Below are 15,138 nucleotides of genomic sequence, written 5' to 3' on the forward strand. Positions count from 1 at the left end.
TCAAGTAAGTAGAAACTTGCATTTTGATAAAGACACATGTAAGAAAGAAATGAAATGCCTATGAAATGGTTTCTAAATGGTTTCTTTAGGCAAAGTCCAGTCACTTGAGCACAGGCAGCCAGAGCCTGTCAGACACAGGCACAGAGTCACAGGTCAGTCTCTTATAAGGACATACAGTGTTGTATGTAGAGAGCATTTTTTTTTCATGTCCCCCCCAAAAATTACTCTCTAAAGTTTTACTGTTTATCCCCCCCCCCCCCCCCCCCCACAAGATTGAAATGGGATTTTCGCCCTTGTGTAGACCCAGACACTCTCAGAGCAACTCCAGATCCATCAACAAAATAAATGTAAATAATGCAGGTTTGCTTCAACTATTAAATTAATATGATTATTTAAAATGTTTACCAATGAAAACAAAGATATTTTTGTTTTCTTTGTGTTTTGTTAAAACAGAATCTACTTTAAAATATCTATTTTGAGATATTTTACTTAATTAGTTAATAAAAAAACTTAAACAAGACCAATAATTGAAAATATGGTGAGTTTATGAAAATGTAACCAAACTAGGTTGGAAATCCAACATTTTTGCGAGGAGGAGGAGTCGATAAAACTCAGACGTCTTCTACCTCTACTTATATCTGAGTGGAGAGTTGGACAGAATATCAGAGGACTCACAGTTTGACATGATGGCTCACAGAACCAGGCTGCTGCTGCTTTTAACTTTCTGCTGGGCAGGTGAAGATGATCTCTCACTGATGATGAACTTTCATTCATGACACCAATGAGATATTTTTATTACCAACTGTTTCATCGCTTGCTTGTATTTTTAGCTGTTTCTGGCCAGACTCTGACAGAATCTGAACCAGCGGTTAGAAGACCTGGAGAATCCCACAGACTGACCTGTACAACATCTGGAATCTTCTTCAGCAGCTGCTGGATGGCCTGGATCAGACAGGCTCCTGGGAAAGGTCTAGAGTGGGTCGCTACTGATGCTAACGGTGGTACCAACTACTACTCTGAGTCAGTCCGAGGCAGGTTCACCGTCTCCAGAGACAACAGCAGAGAGCAGCTGTTTCTGCAGATGAACAGTCTGAAGACTGAAGATTCTGCTGTTTATTATTGTGCTCGAGAGTCACAGTGACTGAAGTCAGTGGGGCAGCTGCACAAAAACCTGAGTCATTATAGATAATTTACCTTAAAAACATTGTGAATTTTAAATGTTTGCAATTTGGGAAAATAATAAAGAAGCACATTTTCTATAATGAGACTCTTAAAACAGCAGTTTTATGACACTTTAATATATCGTGTTTTATGGTTGTTTCCAACTCAGAATATTTTGAAGTTAATCATAAAAACACTTTCTGAAAGTAAACGTGTTTCATTATTACGAGAAAACTAAATGAATCTAAACAGACATGAGCCCATTTTCACCAAAACAATGAGCTGGTTTCAGCAGCACAAGTCAGGATTTTGCACATCTAATTCTAAAAACACTTCCAACAAGTTCTACACAGATGAATTCAAATGATTCTTCTCTATTGGGTCTTTATGCAAATTCAGTTTTATTCATTAATGCTTGGATTTCAGTTGAAATCAGATTTAAAACGATAAGAATCGCTTCTTCTGACACATAAATCATGTTGTTTTTCACGTTGCTGCAGCTGCTGGCAGCTGGATCACTTACATCTATTTATTTATTTGTTTATTTCAGGTTCTCCAGATCTGCTGTGTCGTAAACCCGACATGTGCTCTTTTTCAGGTGTGAACTGTGAACAGCTGACTCAGCCAGCTTTTCAGGTCCAACTCAAAATCCCTCTAGAACAGGATGTGGGAGGAGCTTCTGTAAACAAACACTAAGACCGACTTCACATCAGTTCATGTAAAAGTAGAATATGTGGATCTGACTGAGCAGAAGATCAACATGGCCGACAGAGATCTGATCCTCCATCTGGTTACTCTGGTTGTCTTCAGTGCTGCTGAAGGTTGGAGCATCATAGAGTCCGAACCGGCTGTTATAAACCCTGGAGAGTCTCACAGACTCACCTGCACAACATCTGGATTTGTTTTTAGAGGCTCAGTGTGGGTCTGGTTCCGACAGGCTCCTGGTAAAGGACTAGAGTGGATCTCTTTGGTGCACATTTCTAGTCCTCCTATCCATTATTCTGATTCAGTTCGAGGTCGTTTCACTATCTCCAGAGACGACTCCAGCAGTAAGGTCTTCCTACGGATGAACAATGTGAGGACTGAGGACTCAGTGGTTTATTACTGCGCTAGAGAGACACAGTGAGAGACACAAACAGGAGATGTACTAAATCTACTTCCTGTTTTATACCAAATACAGAACATGTGTTGTTTATTTGCTCATCTATGGAAGATAAAACAATTACATAGTAATGACATTCTGCTAAATAAAACCCCACAGCCGTTTTATTATTTATGTTATGTTTATTATGTATTTACGAGAAAACCTGTGAAATAAGGGACATTTGTGGCTTAATCATAAGAAAATCCCAAACAAATAAAATTATTAGCCCCTGAAATGATATTAGATTATGAGATCTGAATAAATTCTGAAATCCTTCCGTGTCCCAGACCAGCTTTAACCTGAGATCAGGTCCATCAGTCACCTCATCACGAACATCAGACCTTCTGTTAACTTTGATTCAGTTTTTATTTCTTCTGTTCATGTTGGATCTCCGCTCCACTCCTGTTTTTATCACAGTCGTCTGTCACCCAACTGGAAACTGTTCTTCATGGTGTCTGAATTATTGTTACTCCTTGTTCTCTATGGATCATCTAGGACAGGGATTCCCAAAGTGTGGTGCGCGCACCCCCAGGGGTGCGCGAGCTGCCGCTAGGGGGTGCGCGAGGTGAAAAGTGTAATGGCTGCAGAGCTCAGAGAAGTCTGTCATATGTCACCATTAGCGTAGAAAGTCATTTGTGGGTGGGCCAAAGAAAAAGTAAGTGGGCACAATAAATGTAATTGAAAACAAGTATATTTTTGCGCGCGCGTGTCCTCCACATGTGCCCTAGCTTCATTATAACAATGCGCCGAGCTTCAGCACTCTGGCCTGCGCACGCTGATATGTTCCGTGTGTACACACACACAGATTCAATAAGCGCACACGCTGCTTTAACTCCGGCGCGCCGTCAGACTGAAGGCAGAAATGAACTCTGCCTCCACCGTGATAAAAACTTTTAAGAGGTTATTTTTCATTCAAGGTCAAATTAAGATATTAGCTTCTGGGATGAGTCGGGTCCGCTCCAGCCAGTGACTCCTCATGAACCTGACCACAAGTCCTGTTACTGCAGCATGTGTTATTCCGGTCCGCATGGCAGCGGATCGCAGATTCAGCCACACCATAAAACAGCAATAAGTCGATCTGAGGTAAAAGTGAACATCATGGCTATATCTTGTCCCCTATTGACATTTGATTACGCACAAGTAGGTGATCAGCTCAGGTTTACGCAGAGCAGAAGGAAGGAGAGCGCTCTGGCCGCACAGGTTAAACGTTCCTACTTTAAGAAAACCGTTAAATTGCATTGTTGATGTGCTACCTGGGCACTTTAAATATTTATTTAAAATGAAATCAAAGGAAATTGTAATGGTATCGAATGTTTATTAATTACTATTTAAAAAATGAAAGTGATGGGGAATTTTTTTAACCCTGTCTGTTTAGCTTGACATCTGATATATGTATGTATATATATATATATATATAGAGCCATGCCCCGATGTGGGGGCTGGGGGGGGGGGGGGGGGGGTTGACATGGTCGGGACATAGAAGGGGGTGCGCGGCTAAATAAGTTTGGGAACAACTGATCTAAGGTTTTTCTATAGAAACAGATTTTTACTAAAATAACTCATCATGTGGTCGACACCCATCACCGTTCAGACTGTAGCAGATGGTTTTAAATCTGTTTCCACGGTTGAACTTTTCCGCTGAGACCCATCAGATAAACTCTGTTGGGTTTTAAGTTTGATTCAATGCAAACTCAGGCTCCTCCTTTCTGCTATAAAATGCCTCATCAGTTTAGAGTCGAGTTCACAGGATGTTTGTGTCATCAGGCATCATGTTTTCTGCTGCTCTGCTGCTGATCTTAGCAGCTCAAGGTCAGTTTTTGGTTTTCAGATTATTCTATAAACATTTACTGATAGTTTATAATCATAAAATGATTTTTTTTTCCAGGTGTGAAGAGTGAACAGCTGACTCAGCCAGCCTCTGTGAATGTGCAGCCAGGTCAGCGTCTGACCATCAGCTGTCAGGTCTCTTATTCTCTCAGTGACTACTGGACAGCTTGGATCAGACAGCCTGCAGGAAAAGGCCTGGAATGGATCGGGATGAAATATACTGGAAACTCTCACTATAAAGAGTCGCTGAAGAACAAGTTCAGCATTGATTTAGACTCTTCCAGTAAAACAGTGACTCTGATTGGACAGAACATGCAGCCTGAAGACTCTGCTGTGTATTACTGTGCCAGAGAGCCACAGTGACACAAACATCAGAACAGCTGAACAAAAACCCCTCAGAGTCTGAAGGCAGATGCAATCCATCACCAGAAGAGGAGCTCTCAGACCATTAATGATTCCCAGACCAGTGGACTTTATTATTTAATGGGTTACGCAGCGTTGAAATCTTCATTTTAAACCCACACGCTGTAACACACACAACAAAAGAAATTAAATTCCCAGAATAACCAACAACCTTTAAGGGTAAATTCTTCAAGAATCCAAGTATTTTGTTGATTGTCCTTCCAGCGGTTCAACAGGTTGAGAGAAATAACTGGAAAACAAAATAAATAAAAAACTTTATAAGTTTTTCATACTACAATAACACTTTTTCATCTGCTGGAAAAATGTGTTTTACTTTTTCTGAATAATGCCTAATGATATTAATAAAATGCTACATGAATAAAAAAAAAAGCACCAAACGTCAGAGTTAAGGGCAGAGGGACTCTTGTTAATGCAAAAATCAAACCCCTGCCTGTGGTGCTCTGGAGTCCTCTGACTTAATTATGTGCTTTACAATCACATTAACCATTTTTATCATAAACAATATGAAGAATAATCTGAAACATATAATGTTGCTTTTAACACAAATATTTGCATATAAAATGATCACTAAACATCTTTTTCATGTAAAATGCTGCTGTCATATTCAGATATGTAAATGAATCCCCACCCTGTCTCTTGGTGCTTTAAACATCCTTCAGTTTAATTCAATTCAATTCAATTCAAGTTTATTTATATAGCACCAAATCACGACAAGAGTCGTCTCAAGGCACTTCACATAATAAACATTCCAATTCATAGTTCATTAAGCCAATCAGAAATAATGTTTCCTATATAAGGAACCCAGTAAATTGCATCAAGTCACTGACTGGTGTCAGTGACTATACAGCAATCCTCATACTAAGCAAGCATAAAGCGACAGTGGAGAGGAAAACTCCCTTTTAACAGGAAGAAACCTCCAGAGAATCCTGGCTCAGTATAAGCAGCCATCCTCCACGACTCACGGGGGATCGAGAAGACAGAGCACGCTCGCGCACACACACACACACACACACACACACACACACACACACACACACACACACACACACACACACACACACACACACACACACACTCTCTCTCTCTCTCTCTCTGAGGCTCAGTCGTCACCATGATGCTCCTGCAGAGTTTCCTTCTTCTGACTCTTTTTTCGGGTGAGTGAAGTTTGTCTCCAGCTGAGAGAATAATGGGCCATTCCCATCTGTACCGGGTCGGCCCGGGCCAGGTAGCGTAGATTGTTTACATATCTGGGTGGCCTGGTATTTTTCCGGGCCAACCAAGGCTCATTCTCGGCCCTCTTCTCGAGGGGGTCTGCTTCAGGCCGACCAGGGCCAACACACCCACTGCTGACAGCAAATTCACACCTTCCATTAGAGCAAGCCTCTGATTGGTGGGTAGAATCAGCCCACATGGGCTTAAGACAAGGATGTGTGGAATCAACCGGGCCAGGCTGGGGCCGACTGGGGCTACCCGGCCCGGGCCGACCCGGTACAGATGGGAATGGCCCATAAAAGGACCTCTCTGATGTCTGCTTTCCTCTAAACTGTGTTCTCCTCCAGCTGCTAGGGGTCAGTCCCTCACCTCCTCAGAGCCAGTGGTCCACAGAGCAGGAGAGCCAGCCTCTCTGTCCTGTTAAGTACAAGGAAATGGAACAATATATGCATTAAGTGTCCAACACCAGTTCTCATTCACCAAATACACTTCACAGAATGTTGACCAAACTCACTCTCCTCTGGTAATCAATCAATCAATCAATCAATCAATCAATCAATCAATCAATCAATCAATCAATCAATCAATCAATCAATCACTCAATCAATCAATCAATCAATCAATCAATCAATCAAAGGTACTTTATTAAGCCCAGAGGGAAATTAGAGTAGAGAAAGGGACTGAATGGCCCTTAACAGAAAGCCACCCACCCCATACTCCTGGAGCGTCACCCACAGGGTGCCCCTGGGGACACAGTCATGAGCCTTCTCCAAATCCACAAAACACATGTGGATTGGTTGGGCAAACTCCCATGCCCAAACACATGTGGATTGGTTGGGCAAACTCCCATGCCCAATCCATCACCCTTGCAAGGGTATAGAGCTGGTCCACAGTTCCACGGCCAGGACAAAAACCACATTGCTCCTCCTCAATTTGAGATTCAGCTATCGATCGGACCCTCCTCTCCAGTACCTTGGAGTAGACCTTTCCAGGGAGGCTGAGGAGTGTGATCCCCCTATATTTGGAATACACCCTCAGGTCACTCTTCTTAAAGATGGGGACCACCACCCCGGTCTGCCACTCCACAGGAACTGCCCCTGATGACCACGCAATGTTGCAGAGACGTGTCAGCCACGACAGCCCTACAACATCCATAGCCTTGAGATACCCAGGACGAATCTCATCCACCCCCGGGGCTCTGCCGCTACGTAGTTGTTTGACTACCTCAGCAACTTCTGCTCCAGAGATTGGACAGTCCATCCCCAGGTCTCCCGGCTCTGGTTCCTCCTCGGATTGCGCGTAGGTGGGATTGAGGAGCTCCTCAAAATATTCCTTCCACCGTCCGACTATAGCCCCATTTGACGTCAGCAGCTCCCCATCCCCACTGTAAACAGTGTGAGCGAGTTGCTGCCTCCCTCTCCTGAGGCGCCAGACAGTTTGCCAGAACGTCTTTGGAGCCGATCGATAGTCTTTCTCCATGGCCTCACCAAACTCCTCCCACGCCCGAGATTTTGCCTCAGCAACTGCCACTGCTGCACCCTGCTTGGCTATCCGGTACCTGTCTGCTGCCTCCGGAGACCCACAGACCAGCCACGCCCTGTAGGCCTCCTTCTTCAGCCTGACAGCTCCCCGAACCTGGGGTGTCCACCAGTGGGTACAGGGATGGCCACCACGACTGGTACAGGCCACCATGCGACCACAGCTTCCAACAGCCGCCTCAACAATCGCAGAGTGGAACAAGGCCCACTTGGAGTCAATGTCCCCCACTGCTCTCGGGACGCGGTCAAAGCTCTGCCGGAGATGGGAGTTGAAGACCGTCTTGACAGGTTCTTCTGCCAGACGTTCCCAGCAGACCCTCACTGTGCGTTTGGGTCTGCCAGGTCTACGCGGCATCTTCCTCTGCCATCTGATCCAACTCACCACTAGGTGGTGATCAGTTGACAGCTCCGCTCCTCTCTTCACTCGGATGTCTAAAACATATGGCCACAGATCAGATGATACAACTACAAAGTCCATCATCGACCTGCGACCTAGGCTTCCCTGGTACCAAGTGTACCGATGGGCATCCTTATGTTCGAACATGGTGTTTGTTATGGCCAAACTGCGGCTTGCACAGAAGTCCAATAATGAAACACCACTCGAGTTCAGAACAAGTGGGCCTTTCCTCCCAATCACACCCCTCCAGGTCATGCTGTCATTGCCCACGTGAGCATTGAAGTCCCCCAGCAGGACAATGGAGTCCCGTGATGGAGCACTATCTAGCACTCGTCCAAGGGACTCCAAAAAGGGTTTGTAATCTGAACTGATATTTAGCCCATAAACACAAACAGCAGTCAAGACACATTCCCTGACACGAAGGCGCAGGGAAGCTACCCTCTCGTCCCCCGGGGTAAACCCCAACACACAGGCAGAGAGTCTTGGGGCTAACAAAAAGCCAACTCCAGCCCTCCACCTCTCACCCGGAGCAACTCCAGCAAAGGAGAGTGTCCACCCCCTCTCAAGGACTTGGGTTCCAGAGGCAACGCTATGGGTCGAGGTGAATCGGACTATATCTAGCCGGTACCGCTCAACCTCTGCCACAAGCTCCTGCTCCTTCCCCACCAGCGAGGTGATGTTCCATGTACCAAAAACCAGTTTCCTTGTCCCGGGATCGGACCGCCAAGGCTCCCGCCTCGGTCTACCACCCAATCCACACTGCACCGGACCTTTCAAGTTCCTCCTGAGGGTGGTGGGTCCACAGTTGGATGAGCCCATGTATCCGGTTCGGGCTGGGCCCATTCGGGCCCCATGGGTGAATGCCCAGCCACCAGCTGCTCGCTCATGGGCTCCAACCCCAGGCCTGGCTTCAGGGTGGGACCCCGGTAACCCTCCAGGCCGGGTACTCCAACTCTTTGAATTTACATTCATGAAAGATCCTCTGAACCGTTCTTTATCTCACCCTTCACCTAAGACCAATTTGTCATGGGAGACCCTACCAGGGGCACAAAGTGCCCCAGACAACATAGCTCCTAGGATCGTTAGGGCACTCAAACTCCTCCACCACGATAAGGTGACGGTTCAAACATGAAAACATGTAAAGCTATTTTACTCTCGTAATGTGATGAAGGAGCCATTTCCAAGGGTTTTTATCCTCTAACAACCCTTTTGACACAATGCCAGAGTGCATGAAACAGCCTCAAGGTCATGCATTCGCTTCTAAACTGTTTACGTTCCAGCATTGAAGACAGAAGATGAGGACTCCTTTCTTTTCTTTTATTAAAAACCAAAGAACTCTATTTTCAATAAAGCTAATCAAAACATCTGTTAGTCATATAATAAGATGTGACCGACCTGTGAAATCAAAATATTAAGTACTTTATTATGATCCTATAGAAATAATAAGTACTGTGACTTTAAAGAGCAAGTCACCCCCAAATCAGCTTTTTTCCCCTGATAAAACTATATAAATGCGTGTCTAATCGTGCTGCAGACAGGTGTACTCAATAGTTTAGCACTTTAGTGCATTTCAGTTAAAATTTAAATATTCTGCCTAAAACTGTCAGTGTTGTGCCGTTGTCCGGTAAAAACTCTGCACTGCAGTTGAATTTAAATCTGCCACCGCTATTGGCTAATAGGTATGCTATGATGTAAACTGGTACATTATGATGTCACAATCCCGTTGTGAGCCTGTGTGTGTGTGTATTTGTTAGTGGCTCCGCCCTCTCGGTCTGCTAGGCAACATCATTTGTTGCATTTTTTAAACATGAAGAGGGAGTGAAGTAAGTTTCTTGTAGGGGGTGACTTGCTCTTTAAGTGTTCCAACAGGACTCATTTCACGCAGTGTTAAAAGGACATAACACATTCCTTTCACTGATCCAATCAGAATCTTACAGATCTGACGGAGGCGTGCTTCTGACGGTGTTTGGTAATTTTCATTCGACAATAAACCATAACATCCGAGGTATAAAACTATGCCACGTCAGCTCTAACGCCAGTTCAAAGCATTCCAGAGAAAGCGACAGAGTGGCCAATCCTGACCTTTAACTCTTCAACCGAAAGAACCAATAACAAGCTGAAAAATCCAGTCGCTATAACAACTAGCGGCAACAACAGCTCCTTTCAGACTAAAAGCTCCATCCACCGACCCAGGCTTGGGTCTGACCAGACGCCAAAAACGTGTCGTGTGCCGGAGGTAACTCAAGACAGGTCTGAACGGAACCGCGGCTTCTCCTACCGGCCCGGTTTCTAGAGAGGGTTCACCGGACCTCAATATTCCTGATCTACAGAGGACTTCCACCAAAGGCAAGGTAGACCGGCAAATGGTGTCTCATGTGTTTCTGAAAATAACCAAAGCTTAATTCAAAACTACATCCTCAGTTCTCGTCAGAACTAATCGCTTCTTCGGATTTGCTGGTTCTGATGTACATCACATGTCATCCATTCACCGCCTAATCCATTTTAGTTACACTATACATTTAGTTTAAAGTTAGTGTAGCTTAATTTGTTAGTAATAAAATTCTTAACTTTTAAGCTTGACTCTCTCTATTCTGTGTCTCTGAGTGAATACATAACGGTTACCTAATCTCTGCAATAAAAAGATCCAATCTTCTGGTTTAAATAACCCTCGATCCGTAAGGTGGATTCTATATTTCCTATGGAATCCCACGCCTTATGGCTCATTAATTAAAAATGTAATAACCTCTCTTTGAACATCTTAGGTGTGTTCTTGCTGTGTCTTTGTAAATCCATGCTTTCGTTCTTTTTTAAACACAGAAACAGTTTTGTTTACCTGTTTGTAGCTACGGTATACGCTACAGATAAACGGAGAAGGAAGTGACGCGCCACCATCAGCGTCAGCCTGAAGAAGCCGGCAGCTGTCGGCGAAACCGTAGCTACAAACAGGTAAACAATACTGTTTCTGTGTTTAAAAAAGAACGAAAGCATGGTAATAACCTCTCATTTCATCACACTCTGAAAACTTGTTCTGATTAATGAAACTGTAACTACAGGCTTGCTGATGAAACGAGACATAATTCTTAGAGACATAGAATGGAATAGAAAGTCCATTTATTGTAATCCCAGGTATTCTGACATATGGATCTTTACTAACACAGATTATTCACTAAGGACAGCATGTTCTTCTTCATGGCTTTAGTATCCAAATCTGTCAGTGACCTGTTCTTTGAATTTAAGCCTCAGTTCCTGTTTCTATTGGACTAGACTGATAATTAACAAAAGTAAATAAAATAAACAAAGTATTAAGGAAGTCATTTCGAAAAGAACGGTTGGTCAGATTTCATCAAGGTGAGACAGTCCTCTGGAGTGGGCGTATCAGAGATGTCCAAGAGAAAATGGATGGGATCAGGTCAAGAGCCTGACAGTTTACAGATAGAAATTATTTTAAAGGGGTATACAGATTTAGGCAGTTGACTGTGGCCTCTTCCTCTCCTCCTCCACCTGCTGTTACCTCTGACTACAGGCATGACTCTGTGCTGCACACACACCTGTTTCCTGTCCACCCATTAAGTCTGCTGTCTAAAGGATGTGCACGACTACATATAGAATAGAATAGAATAGAATAGAATGTCGATTTATTGTCGAACAGTGGGGACAGCAATCACACTCTCAACAGGACCAAAGAAGAACAAAAATAAGAAGAATAAGTAATAAAAGGCTCAACATTGAACAAAAAACTCAAACGCATGGAGAAGTCTGAGGTGTAGAGAGTGAACAGGAACAGTATCAGCAGAGATCCCTGTGGTGCCCTATCCTGCAGATCAGCTTGTAAGAGACACATCCCTGTGATCTAACAAACTGTGGGGAAAGTATGCCCATCTGGTGACATTGAGAGAGGAAAAAAAGTTGTGGTCAGGCATCATCCAATGATGCAGGTGTTCCAGTTGTTTTGTTTCAGCAGCATGGACAGCAGTGTTTCATGAGATGTCCAGTGACCATCCAAATGTCAGTCCCTTGAAATGCTTTTTTTGTTGTTAAAATAATTGTCTACTCTATTTTTGATTAAACAAGCTGCATAGTTGTAGCAGAAGGTTTTCTGGCAGAAACCATGTTTTTGTTTGTGCTACATGTAGTATCTAGTGTTTGTGCGTGCACGCAACTTGCAAACACGCATGCCTGAAAATAATCCTCACCAAAAGTCCTGGTTTAGTTTAGCAGATCTACATCTCATAGCTGAGCCCTGGGAGGGGATCAACTCCTTTCTCTTGTATCTTTACTAGGACCTGTAGTGTACAATTACATTCTGCAGGACAGTGGAACTGATGCTGAAACCTCTTATAAAATTAACACGCTGGTGCTTAAGCACATGTGGTCTATATAATAAAGGCTACTGCAAAGCAGGAAGAATATCTCACATCCTTCCTGTTGTAGAGGAAAAACCATTGTGATGCCGGCCTGGTTGGTAATGATTGAGACCTGACCAGGAGACAAAGTAGGTCAGCAACCAGCCTCTCCAGGGTCTTCATCAGAGGAGAGGTCATTGCCAGCAGACTGTACCTGCTGATTAGAAATTTGTTGAAAGATATTCCTGTAAAAATAACAAACTATCATGCTCTGTGAACTCATATATCTGTCATTAATAATAACAAAAAAGCTGGAAAGTTAAATGCCACACGGATTTCTTTTGGAATATACTAGATGCTACTCACTAGCAAATGTATCACTTCCTGTCTGGTTCATGTCAATCCTTCATGACAATCTGCACGTTCTCTTCTGTTCTCATGTTTGCTGTTTGTCTCTTTTCTGATCTCTCTGTTTGTCTCTCAGGTGTTTGCAGTCAGACTCTGACTGAATCTGAAGCAGCGCTGAAATGACCTGGAGAATCCCACACACTGACCTGTACATGTGCAGGAATATCAGATCAGCTGGATCAGACAGGCTGAAGGAAAAGTACCAGAGTGGGTCGCACACATTTCTGCTACCAGTGGAACCATCATATGTTATTCTCCATCAGTGCAGAACTGCTCCTGAGACAACAACAAGGATCAGGTGTATCTGCTGATGAGCAGCTTGAAGACTCTGCAGTTTATTATTGTGCCCGAAGAGCTGCAGTGATACAGGAAGCCACAGAACTGATCACAAACCCAGCAGCTGTCTTTGAGTTAAAACAGCCAAAGAAACAGGAGCTTCTAAAGAGTTTCGTTTTTCAATAAATCTATTGTTTTATTTGTAGGAGAATTTATTTGATCAATTAAAGACTGAATTAAATATTCTTTTTCAAACATATTTTACATACTTTATTTATAAGTAGGAAATAGAAAAAGCTCAATAGTGAAGTAAATTTTGAGCTTGACAAATTTAGTCAGGAGGCTGACTTGCTGTGTGCAGAAAATGCTTTGATTTTTTTGGGCAATTGATTTTAAGCTGTAATGGCAAATTTCGAAAGCCAATGATCCTAAAAGATTTTTGTCATGCCCCTTAACAACGTTCTAACATAGTATAGCTATAAATATATCATGAAGATTAAAAAAATTTGAAAAGTGGTTTTCTCGCATTTCTCTGAAAACCTCAGCCAATAACACGTTTCGGACCAACAATTGGTTCTTGGTCTCGGCGAACCATCGCACGTCCTTGTGTCCTCCACTCATTACGCACTTGTGTAACAGAACATCACTAGTGTGAACGTTTCACAAAAAGAAGGAGAAACAGACGGCTGCTACCACTTTAACTTTTGGACAAACTACCTGAGTCCCAAAAAGAAAAGCACCATTTGAAATCATGGACAACAAAACACGTTTGGACATAGAAAACGGCAACTGGTCTTTAGTGCTCTCTTGTATCCTCCGGCATCGCAGTTTCCAGGTTTCCAGGTTTCCAGGTTTCCAGTTTCCAGCAGAAGCGTCTCAGGGAAGATACCCGAGGGGAGTGGTGAGTGTTCTGTAACCATGTTTACGTTCAAAACCTAGCTTGTTCTGTAGATTCATTATAACAGCTTTAAACTTGCTTAAAAGGTGCTTTCAATGAAACAATAATAAAAGCTCTGCTACCAGAGCATTTTCCCTTAGTGTCCCTTAGTGAAGAAATAAAGCCGCTGTTGGGTCATTTTTACCAGAGACAAACAAAAACACAAAACAAACCATCTCACATCTAGAACCTTCTGTTATGTTCCATCTCCACTCACAACACGTTCACTTTAGTCTACTGAACTTGTTAGGTGTTAAAACAGCTGCTTCAAAACATCTTCTCTGTTGAGCGTTTTTTTTTATTAGACAACTAAAGAAAGCAAACAAGACCAATAATTGAAGAAATGGTGAGTTTATGAAAATGTAACCAAATAAGGTTGAAAATTCAACCCTTTTTAGCCTTGAGGAGGAGGAGTCGATAAAACCTCAGACGTCTTCTACCTCTACTTATATCTGAGTGGAGAGTTGGACAGAACCTCAGAGGAATCACAGTTTGACATGATGGCTCACAGAACCAGGCTGCTGCTGCTGCTTTTATCTTTCTGCTGGGCAGGTGAAGATGATCCCTGATGAACTTTCATTCACCAATGAGTGTTTTTATTACCAACTGTTTGTTGTCTTGTTTGTATTTTAGGTGTTTCTGGTCAGACTCTGACAGAATCTGAACCAGCTGTTAAAAGACCTGGAGAATCCCACAGACTGACCTGTACAACATCTGGAATCTCCTTCAGCAGCTACTGGATGGCCTGGATCAGACAGGCTCCTGGGAAAGGTCTAGAGTGGATCGCAATCATAGAAAATGACAGTGATAGGATCTTCTACTCCGAGTCAGTCCGAGGCAGGTTCACCATCTCCAGGGACAACAGCAGAGAGCAGCTGTTTCTGCAGATGAACAGTCTGAAGACTGAAGATTCTGCTGTTTATTATTGTGCTCGAGAGACACAGTGACTGAAGTCAGTGGGGCAGCTGGACAAAAACCCGATGTATTATAAATTCTTCTCCTTAAATGGAAAATGGCTTGTTTTTGCAAATCGCCTTTTTAAAAACATGAATATACTTTTTACGTTTGCAAAGTGACAAAATAGTAAGGAAGCATATTTGCTATGGAAATTTTTAATAAAAATGTTATTACACATATGTTCAATCGACTGATTCAGGGGGAACTCACTGAGATTCATCTACTCTATCTAACTCAGAATATTTTAAAGTGAACCATAAACTCGCTCTTTGAATGTACTGTAACTGTGTTATATTATCAAAATAATGCTAAATGAATCTAAACAGGCCCGAGTTCACACAGAGGTCTCCCGAGAACTCCACAAGCTGTCATGTTGAGAGGACGGTTGGGACCCAAAAGACAGATTACCCAGACGACATGAGGCAGGAGTTGAAATAAAGTTTAAAAAATCCTTTTATTGTAGGATGAACAAAAATAAATCCAAAGGCATGGAGCCCAAAATCCAGAAATCCAAA

At 43.1% G+C, this 15,138-nt stretch overlaps 4 gene segments (V, D, J or C); all 4 read left to right on the forward strand.

The window, feature by feature from the left end:
• Positions 1–554: 554 nt before the first annotated feature.
• Positions 555–1,244, forward strand: LOC129166896 (Ig heavy chain V region 914-like). The segment is given in 2 exon segments: positions 555–735; positions 831–1,244. Coding segments are annotated over 2 exon segments (363 nt in total).
• Positions 1,245–1,921: 677 nt separating this feature from the next.
• LOC139062259 (immunoglobulin heavy variable 3-21-like) lies at positions 1,922–2,287 on the forward strand. The segment is given in 1 exon segment: positions 1,922–2,287. A coding segment is annotated over 1 exon segment (366 nt).
• A 1,664-nt stretch (positions 2,288–3,951) lies between these two features.
• On the forward strand, positions 3,952–4,816 carry LOC107374556 (Ig heavy chain V region 3-like). The segment is given in 2 exon segments: positions 3,952–4,114; positions 4,191–4,816. Coding segments are annotated over 2 exon segments (366 nt in total).
• Positions 4,817–13,903: 9,087 nt separating this feature from the next.
• Positions 13,904–14,721, forward strand: LOC107374554 (immunoglobulin heavy variable 3-7-like). The segment is given in 2 exon segments: positions 13,904–14,218; positions 14,300–14,721. Coding segments are annotated over 2 exon segments (369 nt in total).
• Positions 14,722–15,138: the final 417 nt, after the last annotated feature.

The sequence above is a fragment of the Nothobranchius furzeri genome, chromosome 12, assembly GCF_043380555.1.
Source record: "Nothobranchius furzeri strain GRZ-AD chromosome 12, NfurGRZ-RIMD1, whole genome shotgun sequence".
NCBI classification, from domain to species: Eukaryota; Metazoa; Chordata; class Actinopteri; order Cyprinodontiformes; family Nothobranchiidae; genus Nothobranchius; species Nothobranchius furzeri.